Raw genomic sequence first — 24,721 nt, 5'->3', positions numbered from 1 at the left:
GATCCTTGTCTGGTTTTGGGATCAAGGTGATGCTGGCCTCATAAAATGAGTTTGGAAGTTTTCCTTCTATTTCTATTTTTTTGGAACAGTTTCAGGAGAATAGGAATTAGTTCTTCTTTAAATGTTTGGTAGAATTCCCCCGGGAAGCCATCTGGCCCTGGGCTTTTGTTTGTTTGGAGATTTTTGATGACTGTTTCAATCTCCTTACTGGTTATGGGTCTGTTCAGGCTTTCTATTTCTTCCTGGTTCAGTTGTGGTAGTTGATATGTCTCTAGGAATGCATCCATTTCTTCCAGATTGTCAAATTTGTTGGCGTAGAGTTGCTCATAGTATGTTCTTATAATTGTCTGTATTTCTTTGGTGTTCGTTGTGATCTCTCCTCTTTCATTCATGATTTTATTTATTTGGGTCCTTTCTCTTTTTTTTTTGAGAAGTCTGGCCAGGGGTTTATCAATCTTATTAATTCTTTCAAAGAACCAGCTCCTAGTTTCGTTGATTTGTTCTATTGTTTTTTTGGTTTCTATTTCATTGATTTCTGCTCTGATCTTTATGATTTCTCTTCTCCTGCTGGGTTTAGGGTTTCTTTCTTGTTCTTCCTCCAGCTCCTTTAGGTGTAGGGTTAGGTTGTGTACCTGAGACCTTTCTTGTTTCTTGAGAAAGGCTTGTACCGCTATATATTTTCCTCTCAGGACTGCCTTTGTTGTGTCCCACAGATTCTGAACCGTTGTGTTTTCATTATCATTTGTTTCCATAAATTTTTTCAATTCTTCTTTAATTTCCTGGTTGACCCATTCATTCTTTAGAAGGATGCTGTTTAGTCTCCATGTATTTGGGTTCTTTCCAAATTTCCTCTTGTTATTGAGTTCTAGCTTTAGAGCATTGTGGTCTGAAAATATGCAGGGAATGATCCCAATCTTTTGATACCGGTTGAGACTTGATTTAGGACCAAGAATGTGATCTATTCTGGAGAATGTTCCATGTGCACTAGAGAAGAATGTGTATTCTGTTGCTTTGGGATGAAATGTTCTGAATATATCTGTGATGTCCATCTGGTCCAGTGTGTCATTTAAGGCCTTGAAATCCTTGTTGATCTTTTGCTTGGATGATCTGTCCATTTCAGTGAGGGGAGTGTTAAAATCCCCTACTATTATTGTATTCTTGTCGATGTGTTTCTTTGATTTTGTTATTAATTGGTTTATATAGTTGGCTGCTCCCACGTTAGGGGCATAGATATTTAAAATTGTTAGATCTTCTTGTTGGACAGTTCCTTTGAGTATGATATAGTGTCCTTCCTCATCTCTTATTATAGTCTTTGGCTTAAAATCTAATTGATCTGCTATAAGGATTGCCACTCCTGCTTTCTTCTGATGTCCATTAGCATGGTAAATTCTTTTCCACCCCCTCACTTTAAACCTGGAGTTGTCTTCGGGTTTAAGATGAGTTTCTTGTAGGCAACATATAGATGGGTTTTGTTTTTTGATCCATTCTGATACCCTGTGTCTTTTGATTGGGGCATTTAGCCCATTAACATTCAGGGTAAGTATTGAGAGATATGAATTTAGTGCCATTGTATTGCCTGTAAGGTGACTGTTATTGTATATTGTCTCTGTTTCTTTCTGATCTACTACTTTGAGGGTCTCTCTTTGCTTAGAGGACCCCTTTCAATATTTCCTGTAGAGCTGGTTTGGTATTTGCAAATTCTTTCAGTTTTTGTTTGTCCTGGAAGCTTTTAATCTCTCCGTCTATTTTCAATGATAGCCTAGCTGGATATAGTATTCTTGGCTGCATGTTTTTCTCATTTAGTACTCTGAATATATCATGCCAGCTCTTTCTGGCCTGCCAGGTCTCTGTGGATAAGTCTGCTGCCAATCTAATATTTTTACCATTGTACGTTACAGACTTCTTTTCCCGGGCTGCTTTCAGGATCTTTTCTTTGTCACTAAGACTTGTCAATTTTACTATTAGGTGACGGGGTGTAGACCTATTCTTATTGATTTTGAGGGGGGTTCTCTGAACCTCCTGGATTTTGATGCTTGTTCCCTTTGCCATATTGGGGAAATTCTCTCCAATAATTCTCTCCAATATACCTTCTGCTCCCCTCTCTGTTTCCTCTTCTTCTGGAATCCCAATTATTCTAATGTTGTTTCGTCTTATGGTGTCACTTATCTCTCGAATTCTCCCCTCGTGGTCCAGTAGCTGTTTGTCCCTCTTTTGCTCAGCTTCTTTATTCTCTGTCATTTGGTCTTCTATATCGCTAATTCTTTCTTCTGCCTCATTTATCCTAGCAGTGAGAGCCTCCATTTTTGATTGCACCTCATTAATAGCTTTTTTTTATTTCAACTTGGTTAGATTTTAGTTCTTTTATTTCTCCAGAAAGGGCTTTTATATCTCCCGAGAGGGTTGCTTTAATATCTTCCATGCCTTTTTCAAGCCCGGCTAGAACCTTGAGAATCGTCATTCTGAACTCTAGATCTGACATATTACCAATGTCTGTATTGATTAGGTCCCTAGCCTTTGGTATTGCCTCTTGTTCTTTTTTTTGTTGTGAATTTTTCCGCCTTGTCATTTTGTCCAGATAAGAGTTTATGAAGGAGCAAGTAAAATACTAAAAGGGTGGCAACAACCCCAGGAAAATATGCTTTAGCCAAATCAGAAGAGATCCCAAATTGTGAGGGGGGAGAAAGAGCATAAAAAGGGGTTCAGAAAGAAAAAAAAAAAAGAAACTATTAAAAAAAAGAAAGCCGATAAAGAAAAAATATAAAAAGAGGAAAAAAAAAATATATATATATATATTAGATAAACTATTTAAAAAACGTTAAAAAAGAAAACGGTAAAACTTAAAAAAATTTAGCAGAAGAAGAGAAAAAGAAAAAAAAATTAAATTAACTGCAAGGCTAAAAAATCATGGGGAGAAAGCCATGAGTTCCGTGCTTTGCTTTCTTCTCCTCTGGAATTCCGCCGCTCTCCTTGGTATTGAAACTGCACTCCTTGGTAGGTGAACTTGGTCCTGGCTGGGTTTCCCGTTGATCTTCTGGGGGAGGGGCCTGTTGTAGTGATTCTCAAGCGTCTTTGCCCCAGGTGGAGTTGCACCGCCCTTACCCGGGGCCGCGCTGAGTAATCTGCTCGGGTTTGCTTTCGGGAGCTTTTGTTCCCTGAGCGCTTTCCGTAGAGTCCAGAGGGCGGGAATGAAGATGGCGGCCTCCCGGTCTCCGGCCCGGAGGAGCCGAGAGCCCGGGGCCCCACTCCTCAGTGCGCCCTCAGAGAACAGCGCCCAATGACTCCCGTCACCCTGGCCTCGGCCACGCTCCGAGCTGACCGAGCCTGCGACCGGTTCAAGGCAACCCCGAGCTGAGAGTCACTCCTCGGCTCTGTCTCTGCAGCCGGCTTCCCCGTTCTAATACCGGTAAGCTCTGCGACACTCAGACACCCCCGATCCTTCTGCGACCCTGCGGGACCTGAGGCCACACTGACCCCGCCTGGGCTTCACCCCAGTTAAGCCTCTGGAGCGATGTACCTCAGCAGAACAGACTTTTAAAAGTCCTGATTTTGCTCCGTTGCTCCGCCGCTCGCCGGGAGCCGGCCCCTCCCCCCGCAGTCTATCTTCCCGTCGCTTTGGATTCACTTCTCCGCCAGTCCTACCTTGCAGAAAGTGGTTGATTTTCTGTTTCTAGAGTTGCTGTTCTTCTTCTCTTCGATCTCCCGTTGGATTTGTTGGTGTTTGCAATCTTTAGATAAGCTATTTAGCTGATCTCCCGCTACCCGAAGTAGTCTCAGCCTGCTACTTCTCCGCCATCTTGACTCCTCCTCCCAAATGTTAGTTATTATTAATGCATATAAACTGTGTGACCTTGGATGTGTGAGTCATCCATTTCCTCATTGTTAAACTGAGGAAAGTCGTACCTCACTCACATTGTTAAACTGAGGAAAGTCGTACCTCACTCACAGGGAAAGTTGCAGCAACTGGATGAGCACACGTGGTGCTCCGTGTATTTAGGTCCTTTTTTTTTTTAAGATTTATTTATTTATTTGACAGAGATCACAAGTAGGCAGAGAGGCAGGTAGAGTATGGCTGGGGTGGGGGGAGCAGCCAGGTAGAGTAGCCAGGACACCAGGGCATTTGTCACATGGCGGGAGCACCCCTATTTAGTTCCTTTTGATCAACTACTTCTTCCACAGGTTTCACTTTGAGCTGAAAATCTTGATGATCTCCATAACACAACCCAGAGTGTGTGATCTTATTCCAACCACCTGGAAAGTCCTTAGCTTTTGGAAGTTCCCCCATAACCTCTGTTAAATCACCAGTCAGTGATTCCCATGAGGAGGTCAGACTGACTGGAAAATGATACAGCTACTTCAGCATGCTGTTTACAGGAAGACCATCATCTCGTGCTCCTGATTTGTCCATTGTTAAAAATCTTTAATCATGGGTATCTTTGATTAACTTTTTCCTAGCCCCTCATATGGCTGTGATATTAATGTCAATAAGTAACAACAGGGGCTCCTGGGTGGCTCAGTGGGTTATGTCTCTACCTTCGGCTCAAGTCATGATCTCAGAGTCCTGGGATCAAGGCCTGCATCGGGTTCTCTGTTTAGCAGGGAGCCTGCTTCCCTGCCTGCCTCTCTGCCTACTTGTGATCTCTCTCTGTCAAATAAATAAATAAAAATTTTAAAAAGTAATTTAAAAAAAGTAACAACAGTAAAAATTCCCTTTGGTTAATATCAGTCAAAAGTACTACGGTGAGACAAGAGGTTTTATGCATTTTTTTTGAGAGGGAGCGCTCTGGTTAAAGAACAGTGTTAAATAGTCCTTCCAATGAAGTGAAAGTGGTCTTACATCCTAACCTCAGAGTTCCCATTTATTAGCAGGTGACCTTGGCCACATTGTAAAATGTCTCCAAGTGTCAGTCTCCTCAACTGTAACTTGGAAATAATTAGTATCTTCCTAATTCATTGATGTGATAAGGCAAATTAGGTAGTACATACAAAGCCTTTGCACAAAATGATTGGTCAGTTAAAGGCAATGGTTGTTATTATTGTCAGCATTATCATTATAGCCAAGTGAGGTCTGCCAAGAAGGTACTATTACTCCTATTTTACATATTGAAATCTGAGCCACAAGGCACTTGAATGACTTTCACACAATTATACAACATGTAAATGGAGAACCTAGACCAGATCTTACTTTCTACCCTCCCAGCAAGGCAGTTTATTGTCCACTCCACCAGGATTCTGCTCCATTAAAAATAGAGTATGGTGGTGCATGGATGGCTCAGTCAGTTAAGCTTCCGACTTGATTTCAACACAGGTCATGATCTCAGGATCATGAGTTGGAGCCCCACATAGGGCTGCGTACTGGGCGTGGAGCCTGCTTGGGATTCTGTCTCCTTCTCCCTCTGTAGCCCTCTCCCACTCCCTCTTTCTCTCTAAACAAGGGAGGAAGGAAGAAAGAAAGGAAAGAAGGAAGGAAGGGAGGGAGGGAGGAAGGAAGGACAACAGCAGACTATGGCTTTTGCCCCTTTGTAAGTTCTAGCAGCAGTGTCTAGCAGCAGTGGTAATCTGGTGTGTTTCAGAGCTGGGGCCCTGCCTCCTCTTTTCCATCTCCCACCCCACGTGTCGAATGCTTGAATTTTACTATGGGTGTAAGACCTCCTGCCTTAGAGACCTTCAGAATTCCAGTTTTCTATTTCAACTTCATATCAGGCTTGGGATATTTCCTATTGTTAAGATAGATTCTTCAAGCAGGTAAGTTTAGAATTATGCTGTGTCTTCTTTTCACTCTTTATTGTACTTTTATAGTAGCCCTGTAGCATAGGAAATAGTTACCCTTGCTACTCAAGAAAAACTAGAATTAGCTTAAGAAACTTGTTCAAAATTATATTGTGAAGGTGTGGCAGAACCAGGACCCAAACCCAAATCCATCATACACATCTGCTGGACTGGCTCCTCCATATATAAGTCCACATAAGATTTTTTTTTAATCTGCACCCCATTTATTTATTTATTTATTTGAGGGGAGTGGAGGGGCAGAAGGAAAGGGAAAGAAAGACTCTCAAACAGACTCCATGCCCAGCATGGAGGCCCATAAACGGGGCTCGATCTCATGACCCTGAGATCATGACCTGAGCCAAAATCAAGAGTCAGATACTCAGCCAACTGAGCCACCCAGGCAACCCTTACACCTGCTATGTTTAATAACAAATGCTAGGATATTACATGGGAAGAAATTAAAAGTCAGACTTTCCAGCCATTTCTGATTTTCAAAGCATCAGTATTAATCTTCAATTAGCCAAATAGATTATTAGCATCCTAAGTGGTAGGCTGAAATTCGCACTCTTATACTCTGAGTGATTGGGTCCTCTCATTTACCCAAGCTAAAGGAAGGGAGAGTGATTGTGCCAGCAGGAAACCCTGTGTAAGTTTCATGCTAGGTTGCTCCTCCTCCAGACAGTCCACTTTAAATCCTGTGTTAAGTTACCTTGCTAAAGCTGATGAGTTCAGAGTATGAATATCAGGTCCATATCAAGTTGCTTACCAGTGCCATTTAATGAAGACATGGAAAGGAATAGCTTTAGTTAGTTAGTTCGTTATTTACTTAGTTCAGTTAGTCAACATATAGTACATCATTAGTTTTTGATGTGATGTTCAGTGATTCATTGTTTGCATATAACACCCAGTGCTCATCACAACATGTGCCCTCCTTAAGACCTATCACCTGGTTATCCCAGGCTCTCACCGCCCTCCCTTCTGTAACCCTCAGTTTGTTTCCCTGGAGTCCAGAGTCTCTCATGGTTTGCCTCATTCTCTAATTTCATCCTATTTGGTTTTCCCTCCTTTCCCGTGTGGTCCTCCACACTATTCCTTATGTTCCACATATTAGTGAAACCATATGATAACTGTGTTTCTCTGCTTAACTTATTTCACTCAGCATAATCTCCTCCAGTTCCAGCCATGTCAGTGCAAATGGTGGGTATTCATCCTTTCTGATGGCTGAGGAATATTCCACCTTATGTATGAACCACATCTTCTTTATCCATTCATCTGCTGAAGGATATCTTGGCTCCTTCCTCAGTTTGGCTGTTGTGAACACTGCTATGAACATTGGGATGCATGTGTCCCTTCTTTTCATTATATCTGTATCTTTGGAATAGCCTTATTTAAAATCATGTAGCAGAAAGGATCACTGAGTATAGGGTGTTGGGTACTTGGTATAAATAGGAATCAGGTTGGTCCACCTGGAAGGACATTTGGATGGACCTGTTTACATGAAAATCCTGGGAACATCTTGGAAAAGAATGCACTCTGTTGGAAAAGAGAGTTGAAGTAGGAAGGGCTTAGTCCTCCATTGTGAGAAAATGGTTGTTCATGGACTGCTTGATATCTCTTATAAAGTTCAGCCTTCGGGCGCCTGGGTGGCTCAGTGGGTTAAGCCTCTGCCTTCGGCTCAGGTCATGATCTCAGGGTCCTGGGATCGAGTCCCTCGTTGGGCTCTTTGCTCGGCGGGGAGCCTGCTTCCCTCTCTCTCTCTCTCTCTCTGCCTGCCTCTCCATCTACTTGTGATCTCTCTCTGTCAAATAAATAAAATATTAAAAAAAAAATAAAGTTCAGCCTTCAAACCAACACCCATCTTTTGGTTTCAGCTTCATATCTAGGTTCAGGCATTGAGCTCTGGCCATACAAAGAGAAAATAAAAATAAAGAACAGTATACTAAAATCTCTATAATAAATGGAGGGAAGGCAGGGAAACCACCTAGCTGCATTGCCTGCTGATAGAAGAGAGACTAGGTTTAAATTCAAGCTGTGCATTTACCAGCTGTGCGACTTTGTATAGGTTACTTATACCTCAGAGTCTTTGTTTCCTAATGGGTAATAATAATGTGGTATGTGAATTTAAATCAGATATCATACATAAAACGGTAGAGTAGGACCTAAATATAGCGACTAAGGATAACTATTAGAAGTCCTCTTCCCTTCTTCTGCAAAGTAACTTTTGGAATACTTGGGAGTTAAGGAACTGAGTGGAGGAAGAGGTTGAGAATATCCATGGAGACAGCAGAGACAAGAAATAGCTGTAGAAGTCTAGAGCCCCAGACACTGCATGTGCAGCAAAGAGCTGTGGTCTGGATCCTAAGGGCCTTGAGATACAGAGGACAGCCTCCCTGTAGAGGTGGGTCTTCACTCACTCATGAATTCTTTAAGTAAACAGATGGCTGCTCTGTGCAGGCCATCAAGCTCAGGGCTGGGGCAGCATAGGATGAATGGACATGCTCCTTACCCTCACAGAGGGAGATCATTCTTGTGGAGGACTGTGTTTGTGTAAGACCCTCCAGGAACCTGCTGGTGATTTCTAGAGAGGTAACAAAGTCCAAAAGTCAGCTGGAGTTCTGGCAATCCTGTGGGTGGGAACTGAGTCAGAAAGAAACTGACTAATTAGAGCCTTCCTGTGGTCCCACAGGTTGGGAAAACAGCATTTGCTAAAATGTTGGTTTTTTGGTTTTTTGTTTTGAGAAGACCACTCAATATTTCGTTCTGTTCACTGTTTATGAAATCCCAGAGGATTAGTCCTCCATAAAAATAGTATCCCTTATACATGCAATCATGCTTAATACTGACAGCCATTCAGATGGTAATAGCCCACCCCCATTTTATACTGGAGTTAGCCAGGCGCTCATGAATGTGAAGCCCCGAACAGTCATGGTAAATGGTTATGTCTGAGTTTTGACTTTCTCTAGAAGCCACACTCTCCGACTATCCAAAACACTATGGTGGGTGGGGGAATCTCTCTGGAGTCTGAATGGGGAAGCATGATATTAAAGTTTACTCCTAGTGTCTACCTTTCCTCTTTTTCATCCTTTGTCCTGCTTTTCTAGCTCTTGTCGAGTCCCCTTATTGTCCAGGAATACTTTGTTTGAATCTCCCTCACATCCTTTTATGAAAAGGAAAGTGTTATGAATAAATCACTCATATATATGCATATATATATATGCATATGTATTTTCCTAATGATTCACGGTTTCAGTGAAAAACTCTTGACCAGTGTTGACTACCCAGAGAACTACAGCGGTTTCACTTCTTGTTTTACTGACTTAAAGCGTGAAGCACTGGGGTGCGGTGGAAAGTGAGCTGCCCCAAGGAGGCTGTGGGCTCAAGTTCAGGCCCTGCTGTTCACTTATACTGCAGCCTATTGATAATAAACTTACTTCCTTCAACTTCAGTTTTCATGACTGTAAAATAGGGAAATTAATTCTTAACTTGCTACCTCCCCCAGATAATAAGAAATTCAGATGTGGTCATAATTGTATGACTGTGCTCTAAGTTGCAGTGTATTCCACAAATTGAAGGCATTCTAATTAGTATTAATTTCTCTCTACTCCACTTGTGGTCTCCTTTTAATCCAGAGAACTTAAATGGCTTCAAAGAATCTGCTCCTGGTCTGACTTTCCTCTTTCCTCCCCTTATGTTTCCATCCTATTGTTTCTTTCCCTCCTTATCTGCTTCACCTGCAATTTTCAGAATCCCCATTTGGGAGAGGGGACTGATGGGAAGGAGGCCAGCATCAACCTTGTATACAAGAAACATTCCAGCTTCATTTTGATTTTCCTCCTTGGGGTCTTGTATATTTGCTTTAACTAACACACATCTGCAGAACCCGCACTCAAATATGAACATAAGCACACTCATGATAGCCTGTGTACACACAAAAACACACGGCTTTGGGCATACTCAAATCTAACACAGGTGTCGTATATAAGCAATCACATACAAACACAGGAGTAGAGAAACTATCTCAAATAGCTGTGGACATCCACATCAAATGCACATATTCCCCTTGCAAGAGAATCACACTGTTCCATGCAGACATGATCACACAGACACACACACTCTTGCATACACACAGACACAGACAGCAACACAAAGAGGCATGCACACAAAGACACAGATCTACTTTCACTGCCATGTAAGACCTATAAGCACACCCAGGTATGTTCAACAACTCCAGTTATGCTCCAACCAAAATATACTCTGAAACAGTCACAAACACACTCCTGGGTTGTGGCTATGTTTTCAGTTTTGACAACCATATTTTCCAGATTACTTTATTGTTCTTCCAGAAGAAGAAGGGTGTGTGTTCTTCTAAGAATTCCCCTTAACATGACCACATTAACCTCAGTGAGACTATTTTCTCAGTGATAATATCTACCCTTTCCTGAATGTGGTCATGGGGAGTAGTACTCAACAGGAAGCAGCAGTGTGCACTTCCCACCTTGAACTATTTCATAATCCCCTGAACAAGTCAATGTTCCATCAGCAAATACTCATTTCCTGCAGAAGCGACTGCTGTGGTTCGTGTTGCATGGTCATTCCAGCTGTATCAGCCCTATGTTTCTGGGACCATTAAGAACCGCCCTCCAGGCCAACCTATTTCTTGGCATACCCTTAGCCCCGAATTGCTCATTACAGAACTGGGAATTTGGATTTGTCCCTCTCTATTAAAATAAGTGCCACTTTCAACCAAATTATTTTAATGCTTCTTTCATGACAGTCATAACCTAGTAGGTAATAACTTTCAGAGTGACATCAAGTGTCAAAGTGATGGAGTGTATTTTACATATTTGCTTGAATATGGAAATTTCCAGCATGTCTCTAACAGTCTTATTTATGATAAGAGTTTATAGAGGAAACATGAAAAATGAGAACTGGATTTTGTAAAAACAAAAATGCACCAGGCACGATTCGTTAATAAATAGAACATACTAAAGAACGGCCAGGATGTTTGTGGATATGTGTTAATCAGATTTCCTTGGGAATCAGTAACTAGACTTTAACCTTTGTAAAGAAACTGGCTTCAAGTGGCTGTGAAGGGGTCTGAATCAGGAGGCTTCTGAGTTGAGTGGAATTTAAGTTGCATTCAGTAGAAGAGGGAAAGGTGAACAAAGACTTTGTTCAGTTAAAACTGCCCAAACATCTTTAAGACAGCTAGCATGTAAAACATGAGGTAGTTTCCATTCCAAAAACTCGGGTGAAGAATTACATCTTTTTCTGATCTCTCTGGGGCCCCATCTCTTAGTTCTAATTGAGTTTGATGGAGTAAGAATTGAGTTGACTTTCCATGCCATGGATTCCTGAGCTGATTTGGTGGAAGCATGCACCTGGAGGTATGTGATTTAGCACACTATTATTTCCTGTGCACTAAACTCCATGAGGTCAGCAGTCCTGTAAACCTCCTGCACCACTGAACCATCAGCCCCTAGCATAATGCCAGGGACGTCGCAGCATTTAGTACTCGTTAACTGAACAAGTCCTGGGTCCAGCTGGGCACAGAGCCCCGTGGGAGCTTTTCCTTCCCAGGCAGAGGTTACCATTTCATGCTAGTTGTTTTCTGCATCCGCCGTTTCTTCTGGACTCCATGGTTTACCATCCAGCAAGGCTTTTCGGAGTCGTCTCCAGAAGATGTGCCGGCCCAGCACACTGTCTTCCCACTCCAGGTAAGTATTCCTGCTGAGGAGGCGATACAGTTCCACCTGCTGCCGCAGCAGGGACTTCTCCACCTTCTGCAGGACGATGAAGATGATGCCGGCACGACTGCTAAGAAACTGCCAGGTCTGGGCAATCTCGTACTCAAAGATGCACCACCGGCTCTGGATGAAGTGTCGGGACACCACGACGATAACCTTCCGGCTTTTGTGGAACCCTTCCTGGATGATATTGGCGGCGATGGCCACACCAGGGATAAAGTCTCTGTAGTGAAGGCAGAGCTGAAAGGGAGGCACCCCCTCCTCCAAGTTCTTTACCAGTTCATTCCTCACCCAGTCTTCGTCCTGGCTTGAGTAGATAACGAAGGCATCGTAGGTGCTTTCGCCTCTGCTGTACTTTTTGCAACCAGCAAGAAGCATCAGGTGGAAATAGAACTTATACACCAAAACTGCTACCAAAGAAACCATGAGTACAGTGAACACTGACACAGTAATGATAGTCTTGCTCCTCTGACAGGTGGCATTCCTAAAACTCAGCAGGGGCATGTCCTGCATGTCTAAAGGTTTGGTACACACCATTTCTTCCACTTCCACCAAGAGATGCCTGTGGTCCTTGACCCACTGCAGGAAATTCTGGTGTTCACAAACACAAGCAAAGTCATTCCGGGTAAGATTTAAGGAAACTAGATTACTTGGAAAATGCTGTCGTACTTGCTCCTTGGAGGCCACTATTCGATTAAAACTGCAATCCAGAATTTGGAGAGAGAGAAGAGGCTCATAAGGGAGTGTATCCAATGACAAGAGGTTGTTGTGACTCATATTTATCAACTGAAGTTTAGGAAGTGAGCCAAAGGCTGTCTGGGACACCCCTTCCAGCTGACACTTAGAGAGGTCTAGAATGGTCAAGTTTGTCAGGTCTTTGAAAATATTTGGAAGAAAGTTGTCCTGAAAAGAATTGCCAGCCATTTTCAAGACTTGGAGGCTGACCAAGCCATCAAAAATGCCTTTGAAGACAACTTGGGTGTGAGTATAAGAAATATCAAGGTAACGGAGGTTTCTGAGGGATAGGAATACTGAAAAGTCACTGCCCTGTTTCAAGGTGGAATGCTGGAAATCTAGATATTCTAGCTGTTCTAAGCCCAAGAAGTTAGAACTCATGGTAATAATATCATTGAAGCTCAGATCTAAATGCTTCAGTCTGGTTGTCCCCAAGTCAGTGTAAGAACAGCAACCCTTGAAACTCAGGTCATTTCTACTGAGATCTAGAAACTCAAGGCTTTCCAGCTTCATCTCAGTAAAAGTGCTCACGCCTTTGTTGGCAGTGAGAACAAACTCCTTGAGAGAGTCCAGCTCCCATTTGGGAAATTCTTCAAATTCACAGTTAACCATTTCCAGCCGTTGCCATCTGAGATTTTTAGGAAGGTATCGTGGTCTCTTTAAAAACAGATGCACCAGAGAAATTGTAGAAACATTTGCCAAACAATTAAATAAGTCAGTGATATCCTCTGAGAACTCATCAAAGAATGCTATCCGGAATTTTTCAATGGTCAAATTGCACAGTCCCTCCAGGAGATATTTGTCAAAGCTTTCCAAATTCCTTTCATTTTTAAATTCTCCCAGAACCAAGTGATGGATCTTTAAACCAGCCAGACCTTGAATACAAGTTTTCATTACATCTATACTATCAAAATTACTTCTCAAAGTCAGTTCATGGAGTTTAATTTCTTTAAAGGCACCTGGTTGGATAAAGGATAAAGGGTTCAGGGACAAGTCTAAAGAAAGGTTGAGTAGAGGCATTTGATGTAGAACCTGCAAGTCACTATGATAAATATTTTTTATCTTGTTATTGGAAAGATCCAAGTACTCCAGGTTGGTCATGTTAGAAAAATATTCAGGTAACTTGAAGGAGCAGATATGATTGTGAGCCACATTAAGCTCCTTCAAGTTTTTGAGATATCCAATGGGGAGATCCTCTAGAGACTGTAGGTTTGTCTCCACGGCCACCAGAGTCTGTAAACTTGAGAGTCCAGAAAAGGCTTCTTTGGAAAACTTCTGGATAGGGTTTCCTGTCAATATCAAGATGGAGAGGTGGTTTAGGCCCTGATATGTATCATTTTCGATGGTCTCAATTTCACACCTACAGGGAAAAGAGATACAGATTATATAATATTTCTGCTGAATTAAAAGTCAAAAAGGAATAACCATACCAATCTTCTAGCTCTTCACAGAGATGTGACATGACTTATGAATATTCGTTGACAGAGACATGAAGCAGGACAAATGATGACGTGAGCAAATAAAAAGCCTCACAGATTCAGTATTACCCTACTGGACACAATGACAAACTCTTTTTGTCGTACAAGGCACACATGCTAAGAAGAGGCAGGACATCCCTCAGAAGGAAATCAGTTAAAGATCAATAATTGGGGCACATGAAGACTGTATGGTTCATAGAGTATGTAACTGCCTTGGGTTAACTTCAGCCATTTCCTGTCACATGTAATTGTGATTATCCCTCAGATTGGTAGAGATGATGAAGATAGCCATTAGCTCTTAGGCATGATAAATGACTGATAAATGTCCATTTCAAGGATATAAAAAAATTACACACAAGGTCACAAATACCCTCAAGGTTTATGCAAAGCTCTCCATATATGTTAGCTATATATTTGTAGTTGTAGTTATCATAGGTAAATGTTAGCAACGGTCGGTAGAAGTGAGTTCAGTGGAAGAAAAGGAACGTGTACTCCAAAACCTTAGGTTAAAGAAATGGACCTAGACAAGGGAGATCAAAGTAGACCTCTCTGATAGCACATCAGTTGAAATCTGAAGGATGAGTAGGAATTACCAAGAAAAGAAAGTGAGCTGAAGAGCAGATACAAAAGCCCTGAGGTAGGTGACAGCCATGATGCATGGAGGAACCATGAGAAACCATGAGAAACTTCTGTGTCTGGTGTACAGAGTGGGGTGAAGGGTGTGTGAGATGAGGTTGTGGAGAGGTGTGAGATGAGGTTGTGGAGAAAAAAGGATACAAAGCAGAGGCTTACCGACTGGAAAAGCATTTTGAATTTTGCCCCAAGAGAAATGGCAGCTATGCTCTATACAATATTCACGGAAGTGTCGTAGAGACAAGGCTCTTATCCAGCCAACAAATGGCAAGCCTCTTGCTAGCACTATAGATACATGCCAGTTAGCATTTGCAAATGAGTTATTTCCTAGTCCAACCTAATTTACATTTATAATTTCTCTACTTGTCCTACCCCCTCCATGAGGGTCAGGGGTAATAAAAGCATTTTGGCCCAAGCTTTTATTGACTGGCAGTTTGACAGAGGGTGGTGGGTGTCACAGGTAGAACACTGGAAAAGGGGGCAAAACATCTCAGGTCTGTGTCTCTGTGATCTTCTCATATCTCTGTGGATCTCAGTTATCCCCTTTCTAAATGAGGGAGCTAAACTTGATTATTTCTCACATTGCTTTCTAGTCTAGGATTGTATAAGATTGTATAACCTGTAGTCTTATGTATTAGGCAAGACTGGAGGAATCTTGCTGTGTCTCTGTCTCATCAAAGGGAGCTCATCACTTTGGAGGAGCAGAGCATGAAGATGAAGAGAACATTTAGCTTTGGAAGCAGGAGATGCAAATACGGATCTCTGCTGCCAACAAACTCCCAAAAAATGTAGAGCGTGAATGTAGATAAATTACCAAAACTCTCTGAGCCTCAGTTTCTTCATCTAAAAAAGAAAACAAATATGTCAATAGGTTTCCATAGGAATGAAAGGCTGTCTAGGGGACTAGCTGAGTTACTATATGTGAACATTGTGAAGGAATACAAAAAGGTAAGTATCTTTGGTACTAAGTTTGTTCCTGTCTGAAGCCAGGATATCCTCCTGGCTAACCTGAGGGGGACCTGTCCTCTCTCCAGGCACATTGTTAAGGCCTCTGAGGGAAGTTCCTTGTGTAGGTGTGGATCAAAGATGAATAATAAGGGATATTGTTTGATGAGAAACTACTTCTTGTTTTAAAAAGGGTGAAGGATGATTTGTCTATCTTAACTATAGTCCTTGGCAAAGTTCTTACTCAGAAAACTGAAATTTAGAAACTAATGAAGTGCTATAATAATATTTTTATTCTTATAAACTCTGTAAGGTTCTTAATACATATACAGGCTAATATTCATTATCACATTTATCCCTGTGGGTTAAGTTTCACCCTTTCTGCTTCACAGATATGAGAACTGACACTCAGAGAGATGAAGTCACATGCCTCAGTCCACATAGATGTAAATGGTAGATGAGGGCCCAGCTTGGGTCTTTTGACCCCCACAGAGCTCTATGCTCTATCCCACTGGCTTTAAAATGCTCCATTCCTCCTTTGTTACATACTCTGTCAGTTTCCAAGTTAGAGTATAAGACATCAAATGCCCACTCTTCTTTCTACAGAAATACCCACTATAAAGAGGATTTTCATGCTATGATCTTAGAATTTAATACGTGTTTCTATAATAAAAAATCATATATAAAATGCTTCTGCATTTTCCACAAACTCTTACAGAAAATATGATTCATTATCTAGTACATTTTATTAAAATACGGGCCTAATGATGATAATAGTTTTAGGATTCAGTTACCCCCCAAAATAATGATAATACTTTCACCTGCCCTAATAAATGATAAATTTCCCTGCATCAAAAAAGAAAATCTTAGTCACTGTTCTTTCTCACAATAGATATTTTCCTTTGATCTTGTCATCATCCTCCTTGGATTACTTATATTTTCTTCTTTCCCTATCCTCTATCCCACTTTCAATATTCTAGACATATTTGAATCCCACTCAGTTCACGACATCTGTCTTCACTACCCACTGCAGAGAAGCCCCCTTTTCTGAACAACACAATATGTTGCCTCTAGTTTGTGCACAGCTTATCACTTAACTGGTCTATGTTGCCATCCTATCTCAGGTTCAAAATCCAGAATCAGAATTAAGTAACATTTATTGCATGCCCACTATGTGATTAGCACCATGCTCAGGATTGTAACAGGTTACTCCTTTCAGGTGTGTATGCCCACCTTAATAGCTTAATAGCTGAAGTGTATATATCAATATACTCTTGTTTCCTAGCAGACTGTATAATATATAGGAAGTAGTTAGTAATCATCTGCTAGTGAAAGAGTTTGAGTCAATTTTCTCCCTTGACTTAAACTATATCAAAAAGTAGAACTGTCCTTAAAGACCTTTTCAACCAGCTGCTCATTTCACAGATAAGGCAATGAGATCAGAAGGGAGGTGGCTCACATGAAGTTATACAGCAAGTAAGATACCTGTTGAATGAATAAGTGAATAAAGATGAGACACCTGACATAAGAATGAAGTGATAGAACAGTGAGCACTTTACCTTGGGCAATGTGTACAATCTCATTCATTACCTGGATAAATCCAACACCTGTAGTTCCGGGAAGTTGGAGAAGCTATGGTTGCCTAAATGCCTCAGGGGATTAAAGCTCAGGTCCAGTTTCTTGGTTGATGTAGGAATGTTGTTGGGAATTTTGTTGAGATTCAGCTCCATGCATTTGTAAGTAATGTTAGGAACCACCTGCAATGATCACATATTAGATACAGTGTCTGAATTCATGCAACTTAACTGCCTTTTCCACTCTCCTCTCCTAGGCCAGAACCTTGGAGACCTCCAGTATAAGCACAGGGGCCATCCATCCATCCATCCTCTGATCATCCATCCATCCACCCATCTATCACCCAGTCATTCACCTGTCCATCCACCCATCTGTCATCCAATCATCCATCCATCATCCAGCCATCCATCCATATATCCATCCATCCACCCATCCATTCATTCATCCGTTCACTCACTTTATAATTCTTTATAATCCTAAAATCTCTTACACCAGATTTGGAACGGGCAGCACCTATGTCCCTGGTTTTCTAACCTCTACTATCACGATGACACATTTAGAGGGAGTCAATGGAATGAAGTAGTAAAGAGCTGAGGCTTTGGAGTCAAAAGCCCTGCATTTCACCCAGTTCTTCCATGTGATTTGGGGCAAAGTGTTTTTCCCTAAGAACCCCACAATTGTATACAGCCAGTTAAGGTGTCCACATCTCACAATCATAGCTCAATTTTTGCCATTGGCATTCTCTCCCTTGACTCATTGATCTTTGAGAAGGTGATACAGAAATGGGGAAAAATCTTTAGGATGTGTGGATTCCAATGGTGAAACCTAGTAAACAAAGTCGAGTGGTTTATGCTCCTTTGGTTCATGTGCTCGTTTCCATCCTACTTTCCCAAATTCTTTGTAAGCACTTATTCTCTAACCTCACATTTAATTTATGAATTTTCTGATTTCTTCAACAAAATTTCTTCCTTAAGCTAGCTAACTTTGGTTTTGTGTTTAAAACCAAGGAGCACCTGGGTGGCTCAGTGGGTTAAAGCCTCTGTCTTCAGCTCAGGTCATGATCCCAGGTCCTGGGATCGAGCCTCACAGTGGGCTCTCTGCTCAGTGGGGAGCCTGCTTCTCCCTCTCTCTCTGCCTGCCTCTCTGCCTACTTGTGATCTCTGTCTGTCAAATAAATAAATAAAATCTTTAAAAAATTTAAAAAAATAGAATCTGTTAAAAGGATTAAATGAAATAAGGTATTTAAAGAGATTATCTCGATGCCTATTAAAGTGAAAATGATCAATAAATGTTAACATTTATTATTAGCAGTTATTATTAATCCCCTGCCACATGTGGGCATATTTATTTCTTATATGTTATATACTTTAATCGTCAAATAAACCTTTTTTTTAAATATCTTTTCAGCGTAACAGTATTCATTGATTTTGCACCACACCCAGTGCTCCATGCAATACGTGCCCTCCTTAATACGCACCACCTGGCTCCCCCAACCTCCCACCCCTTGCCCCTTCAAAACTCTCAGGTTGTTTTTCAGAGTCCATAGTCTCTCACGGTTCACCTCCCCTTCCAATTTCCCTCAACTCCCTTCTCCTCTCCATCTCCCCATGTCCTCCATGTTATTTGTTATGCTCCACAAATAAGTGAAACCATATGATAATTGACTCTCTCCGCTTGGTTTATTTCACTCAGCATAATCTCTTCCAGTCCCGTCCATGTTGCTACAAAAGTTGGGTATTCATCCTTTCTGATGGAGGCATAATACTCCATAGTGTATATGGACCACATCTTCCTTATCCATTCGTCCGTTGAAGGGCATCTTGGTTCTTTCCACAGTTTGGCGACCGTGGCCATTGCTGCTATAAACATTGGGGTACAGATGGCCCTTCTTTTCACTACATCTGTATCTTTGGGGTAATACCCAGTAGTGCAATTGCAGGGTCATAGGGAAGCTCTATTTTTAATTTCTTTTTTTTTTTTTAAGATTTTATTTGTTTATTTGACAGAGAGAGATCACAAGTAGACAGAGAGGCAGGCAGAGAGAGAGAGAGAGAGAGGGGGAAGCAGGCTCCCTGCTGAGCAGAGAGCCTGATGTGGGACTCGATCCCAGGACCCTGAGATCATGACCTGAGCCGAAGGCAGCAGCTTAACCCACTGAGCCACCCAGGCGCCCTATTTTTAATTTCTTGAGGAATCTCCACACTGTTCTCCAAAGTGGCTGCACCAACTTGGATTCCCACCAACAGTATAAGAGGGTTCCCCTTTCTCCACATCCTCTCCAACACATGTTGTTTCCTGTCTTGCTAATTTTGGCCATTCTAACTGGTGTAAGGTGGTATCTCAATGTGGTTTTAATTTGAATCTCCGTAATGGCTAGTGATGATGAGCATTTTTTCATGTGTCTGATAGCCATTTGTATGTCTTCTCAAATAAACCTTTTAAAGAAGAATTCAGAGAGAAGTAATATGCATAAAGTATCACAGGTCACATGTGCAGCTCTTGGCTTCATTGGCATGTCTCCTGAAATGTTGTCCCTTATAGGAGCCTCCCAGACCGTACTGTGTAATTGCAGATGGTGACAGGCTTCCTTCCGTTCCTATTTATTTATTTATTTATTTATTTATTTATTTATTTGACAGAGAGAGAGAAACCACAAGTAGACAGAGAGACAAGCAGGGCGGGGGGGCTGGAAGCAGACTCTCAGCTGAGCAGAGAACCTGATGTGAGGCTCGATCCCAGGACCCTGAGATCATGACCTGAGCCGAAGGCAGAGGCTTAAACAACTGAGGCACCCAGGTGGCCCCAGGCTTCCTTTCTTTACTCTCTTCCATCTACCTCCACACAGTGCATCACCATCTATCATAAATTATCTGTGTGATTTTTCCATGTGTGTTGTTCATTTCCCTCATTAGGTTGTAAGCTTTGGTTTTCTTGCTCTCTGCTATGGCTCCAGCACTCAGAATTGTACCTGGAAAATGGGTAATGCTTACTATTTATTGAATAAATGAATTAATAACTGATTGAATGCAGGTTTGCTTAAATCTTCAAATTGTAGCCATTTTCTCTAAGTGCTGTGGACCGTGCCATGACCCATGTGATATGGCTCCAGACTTCAGTGATCTCACAATCAGAGGAAAAGTTGAGGTAGGAACAGGACTCACATTACTGAAAAGGACCATAAACCAGGCCTGGACAATAACTTCCTCCTGCTCATATATGGTAGAGATCAATTCCAGATCCAGGGATTACAGATGGCTTCTGAGAAAGAGAGGATTTCAAGGTGAGTCTTAAAGGATGAGTAAGATTCGGATACATGGAAAGAGGAAGAGGGAGAGAACAGTGTAAGCAAGAAGAGATGGAAACTAACTCAGAGTAGCTGGTACGAAGTAGGAGTGGTAAAACCTAAGTACGTGGGGAAGCCAGAGCCCTGTGGCAATGCTTTTAATCATACAACATGTGAAAGTTGAGCACCTACGATGTGCTAGGCGCTGGGTATAGTGTAAGCCTTGGCAGTTGGCTCTTCTTGTAATGCAACTGTCTGATTTAAGCTTTGACAAGGGAAGCATCCACTTCAAAGAGGGCTATCTCCAAGAAACACAATGCCAGCCACATGACTAGATAAAGAGCTGGGCCACTTCTCCTCGCTTGGCCTTCTTCCTGCCCCCTCTTTCCACCACCCCTTCCTCAATCCTTGCTCTTATGTTTTAAACTCACCAATAAAGAGGGAGCCAGGGAAACCCTAGTCCCCCCTCCTTAACCCCAATAACAATAGAACTTCACATGCTTGAGAGCTTTTTCTGTTTACCCTCAGTATTGCTGTGTGGCCCTACTTGTGCTGTGTAATTTCCAGGTCTCAGAGTAATAAACTTCCAGTTTTTCAAAATTTCCTGATGGTCATCTCTTAAGGGTATCTTACAATCATAAAGAACCAAAGGGGGCTGGTCCAGCCACAACATGGGTTACTGATAGGCTGAGACCAGCACAAAACACTGGGATATAGAGGTAAATAAAAATCAGCAATGGTGTTGTTCACTTATAGATCCCATATCAAAGGGAAGGACAAATGAACAAATACACAAAAAATGTTTAATAATATGCTATAAAAAATAAAGCATCTAGAGATTAGAAGGAAATATTGGCGGGGGGAGCCTGGGTGGCTCAGTGGGTTAAAGCCTCTGCCTTCAGCTCAGGTCATGATTCCGGGGTCCTGGAATCGAGCCCCGCATCGGGCTTTCTGCTGGGCGGGGAGCCTGTTTCCTCCTCTCTCTCTCTCTGCCTGCCTCTCTGCCTACTTGTGATCTCTCTCTGTCAAATAAATAAGTAAAATCTTAAAAAAAAAAAGAGAAGGAAATATGGGGTTTGGCAAGTTCTACATGAGGTGATCAAGGAATATTTCCAAAAGGAGGTGACATTTAGGCAGAAATATAAATGAAGTGAGGGATTTATCACTTCTCGGCCTTTTGGCTAAGATCAAGTGTGAAGTGAGGGATTAAGTCATGAAGAAATCTAAGACTGCACTGCCCAACATGGTGGCCTCTAGCCACACATGGCTATTGAGCATGAGACATTTAGTCTAAGCTGAGAGACAGGGAAACTGTAAAATACATACTAAATTGCAAACACTTTGTACCAAAGAAAGAATGTGAAGTATTTTATTAATAGTTTAGTATATATATTACATTTTCAATTTTTTTTTTTTTTTAATTTATTTATTTGACAGAGAGAGATCTCAAGTAGACGGAGAGGCAGGCAGAGAGAGAGAGAGAGGGAAGCAGGCTTCTTGCTGAGCAGAGAGCCCGATGTGGGACTCGATCCCAGGACCCTGAGATCATGACCTGAGCCGAAGGCAGCGGCTTAACCCACTGAGCCACCCAGGCGCCCTATATTACATTTTCAAATAATATTTTGAATATACTGGGTTAAATAAAAATATTATTAAAATTAAATTTACCAATTTTAATTTTTCAATGTGATTACCAGAAAATTTAAAGCTACATTTAACTGATGAATTATTGAAAACTACATCTGAAACTAATGATGTACTATATGTTGGCTAATTGAATTTAAATTTAAAAAAAAGAACTTATAAAGACATTAGAATGGGGGCACCTGGGTGGCTCATTCAGTAAAGTGACTGGCTCTTAATTTGGCTCGGGTTTTCATCTCAGGGTTGTGAAACAAGTCTCCTGACAGGTTCTACACTCAGCACAGTCTGCTTGGGATTCTCTCCCTTTCCCTGTGCCCCTCTCCCTTCACTCACACACAGGCATGCTCTCTTTTTCTCTTTCTCTAGGGGAGAAAAAAAGACATTGGAATAGTCAGTAAATACAATAACAATTATTAACTTCCAGAAATAAATAAATAAACAAACAGCTAAAATTTAGGTAAGTAAAAATTTGGCTAAATTTAGTTACATTTATTGTTTAAATTTAAATAAGATCATGTGACCTACATGGTATTACCTTTGGGCAGCACTGATCTAGGAGGAAAGCATTCTGGCCAGAGGAATAGTCAGTGCAAAGGCCCTTAGGTAGCAAACTGTCCTAATAGCATGCAGAAGTTATAACAAGCTGTTAAGAGGGCAATTTGTTAGAACTGAACCTTGGGCAAAACAACACAAATAAAGAACAAACAAAAATGTACAGAATGAATTAGAGTGGAAAGGAGACCAAGAAGCAGGAGACCAGTAAACTGTCCAAGAATCAAGGCAAGGGAGACTGAGGACCTGCCCTAGGATGACACCGAGTGGATGGGCAGGGTTGGACAGGTTTTGGAGACTGAGAATATGGGGCATAGGGGAAGGGAAGGTGTGATTTTATCTGGGGGTGACTGATTAGAGGATCCATTCCCATTAACCTAACAGCAGGATGGACACAGAGAAGACAATGAGCAGAGCTCTGGGCAGAGAGTTGGAGGAAGGGAGGACTTTGAGATGACAAATTCATCTTTGTTATATGTTAAAGTGTCTTATTTCACAATGCTCTCATTCTCAGGACTTTGGCTGGTTATGCTTTTCCTGAGTTTCTGACCCGGCCACACACTAAATCTCAGGACAGTCCCTCAGTTTTTGGGTTCTACCATGGACTTTCCAAGCACTTGTGAAGTCCACACAGGGGAAAACAAAAGAGATCCATCATGAATGAGATTACGCAAAAGTTTAGTTGATGTTTCACAAAAGAAAGAAACCATTAGATTAGCTGTCATTTACATGGTTCTCTCTCTCTCTTTCCCCCCTTCTCTGTTTGTCTCTCTCTCCATCTTTTTTCTTTATTTTTCTCTCTCTACTTTTCCAATTTCATTTCTTTTCATCCTTTGATGAAAAGGCTAGATCTAAAAGTCTGAACTCCACTTAGAAAGTTCTCACTATTAAGAGACAAAAGGCAAAACAAAACAAAACAAAACACCTTCCTGAGATTGAAAGGAGCAAAGTAAGTGCCTGAAGCTAAGAGTACAATCCACCAGAAGAAAGAAATGACAAGAAGCAGACCTCTTACAACTCTCTACTGAAGTAGGTGTTATTATAAGACTGCTATAGATGTAAAAACTGGCTTCAGAGAGGTTTAATAACTTCTTCAAGGTCACACAGCCCAGAAGTCAAGAACAGTGATTTTAAGTAGATCTCTCTGATGTAAAGCCCCTACTAGCCTAAAAGTCCTAAATGGGCCATGAGCCCACGGGCTGCCTGTTGGTGCGATATAACCATGAACTCTTCGGTCCCTGTGGCTTTTCAAATCCTTCAGGTAATTTGACTCCTTGTTGCAAATGTAACATAGCCAGCTAGGAGGGAGCCACAGTGGGAAGTTCTAGGCAGAGAGCAGTTTTTCAGAAGCAAGGCAAATCTCCCAGGAGAAGAACTGACTCAGAGCCACATACCCTGCACACAAGGCTCCCAGCTCTCAGGTCTCAGGCAGGAGAGGAAGGCCATGGCTGGGATTCAGCATCCAACCAGGCGGGTAGGAGACATCATTCTGGCATTTTCTGTGCCCAGAAGTGGCTCTGTGAAACATGACACGTTGTATCCGCCTGCTGGGGTGGTCACTGGGGCACTGCTGCCTTCTCTTTGCCCTGCCGGGTGCCCCAGGATGATTAACATATTCAGAGCAGTGCTGCTGCTGGTTCAGGGGCAAGAGGAAGTGAGAGTGGTAACCTTAGCATTCTGGGCTTTTGTTTCTCTAATATTTATGTCCCCAGTCACAGGAGAGGAAGTTACAAGAAAAAGAACAAAACGTCTGCAGATCAGTGGTCCAAGTAAGGGCAAGAGGAAGTTGGCTTTGATCCCGGGAAGTCATCTGACCTCCCAGTTAGTGAACTTGGGAAATCAGTCAGACCGGTCGAACGGCCTGTGCAACAGTCCAGGATGGTGGCTTTCCAGTTTCACTTTAGTAGTGGAAACTCGCCCTGTGTATTAGTTTCTTAGGGCCACCATGACAAATTACCGCAGGCTGGGTGGCTTCAAGGACAGACATTTATTTGCTTATGAAGTCCTGGAGGCTGGGAGGCTGAGGCCAGGGTGTCAGTGGGCTTGATTTAGGCTCTCCTCTTGGCTTACAGGTGGCTATCTTCACTTGGTCTCTCCCCCTTCTGCATCTGTGCCCAAATTTCCCCTTCTTAGATAGACACCAGCCATTTTGGATTAGGACCTACCTGTATGACTTCATTTTACCTTCTAAAATGCAAACTTTTAAAAAAATCCAGTCCCAAAACACAGTCATGTTCTGAGGTACTGGAGGACTGAATTCAGTAGAGATTTTGAGGAGGATATAATTCAGCCCATAGTAATGGCTGCTCTTGTGAAATCCTGTGAAGAAACTCATGTTTCTGAAACTGACTGAAAGTGCAGCT

General features: G+C 41.9%; 2 protein-coding genes across 6 annotated transcripts in view; one reads left to right on the top strand and one right to left on the bottom strand.

Annotated features, from left to right (window-relative positions):
- Positions 1 to 24,721, top strand: part of ASTN2 (astrotactin 2) — a 1,447,326-nt gene that overhangs the window by 289,696 nt on the left and 1,132,909 nt on the right. The window lies entirely within an intron of this gene.
- TLR4 (toll like receptor 4) lies at positions 1,089 to 24,091 on the bottom strand. 2 transcript variants are annotated; one of them, XR_007122212.1, is made up of 4 exons: positions 23,753 to 24,091; positions 16,895 to 17,060; positions 10,607 to 13,608; positions 1,089 to 1,107 (listed from the first exon to the last, which is right to left on the bottom strand). XR_007122212.1 is itself a non-coding variant. In XM_047699299.1 (3 exons), exons 1-3 carry the CDS (start codon positions 23,802 to 23,804, stop codon positions 11,367 to 11,369), a joined length of 2,460 nt encoding a protein of 819 aa, XP_047555255.1. In that variant the 5' UTR covers positions 23,805 to 24,091; the 3' UTR covers positions 8,480 to 11,366. The 2 variants fall into 2 exon arrangements, 1 of the variants encoding a protein (XP_047555255.1); XM_047699299.1 differs by lacking the exon at positions 1,089 to 1,107 and having other exon boundaries at positions 8,480 to 13,608.

Source organism: Lutra lutra, chromosome 13 (assembly GCF_902655055.1).
Source record: "Lutra lutra chromosome 13, mLutLut1.2, whole genome shotgun sequence".
NCBI lineage: Eukaryota > Metazoa > Chordata > Mammalia > Carnivora > Mustelidae > Lutra > Lutra lutra.
Note: the sequence above shows the minus strand (reverse complement) of the source record. Positions and strands in the feature narration are given on the sequence as shown.

Bases quoted from the DNA above. Each gene is read 5' to 3' on its own strand.
- TLR4 (XM_047699299.1), bottom strand. From the start codon at position 23,804: ATGGCCTTCCTCTCCTGCCTGAGACCTGAGAGCTGGGAGCCTTGTGTG. The intron at 17,061-23,752 runs GTATGTGGCTCT...GATCATTGCAGG, and splicing joins CTGGGAGCCTTGTGTGCAGG to TGGTTCCTAACATTACTTAC. The intron at 13,609-16,894 runs GTAATGAATGAG...TTTTCCCTGTAG, and splicing joins CAGGTGTTGGATTTATCCAG to GTGTGAAATTGAGACCATCG.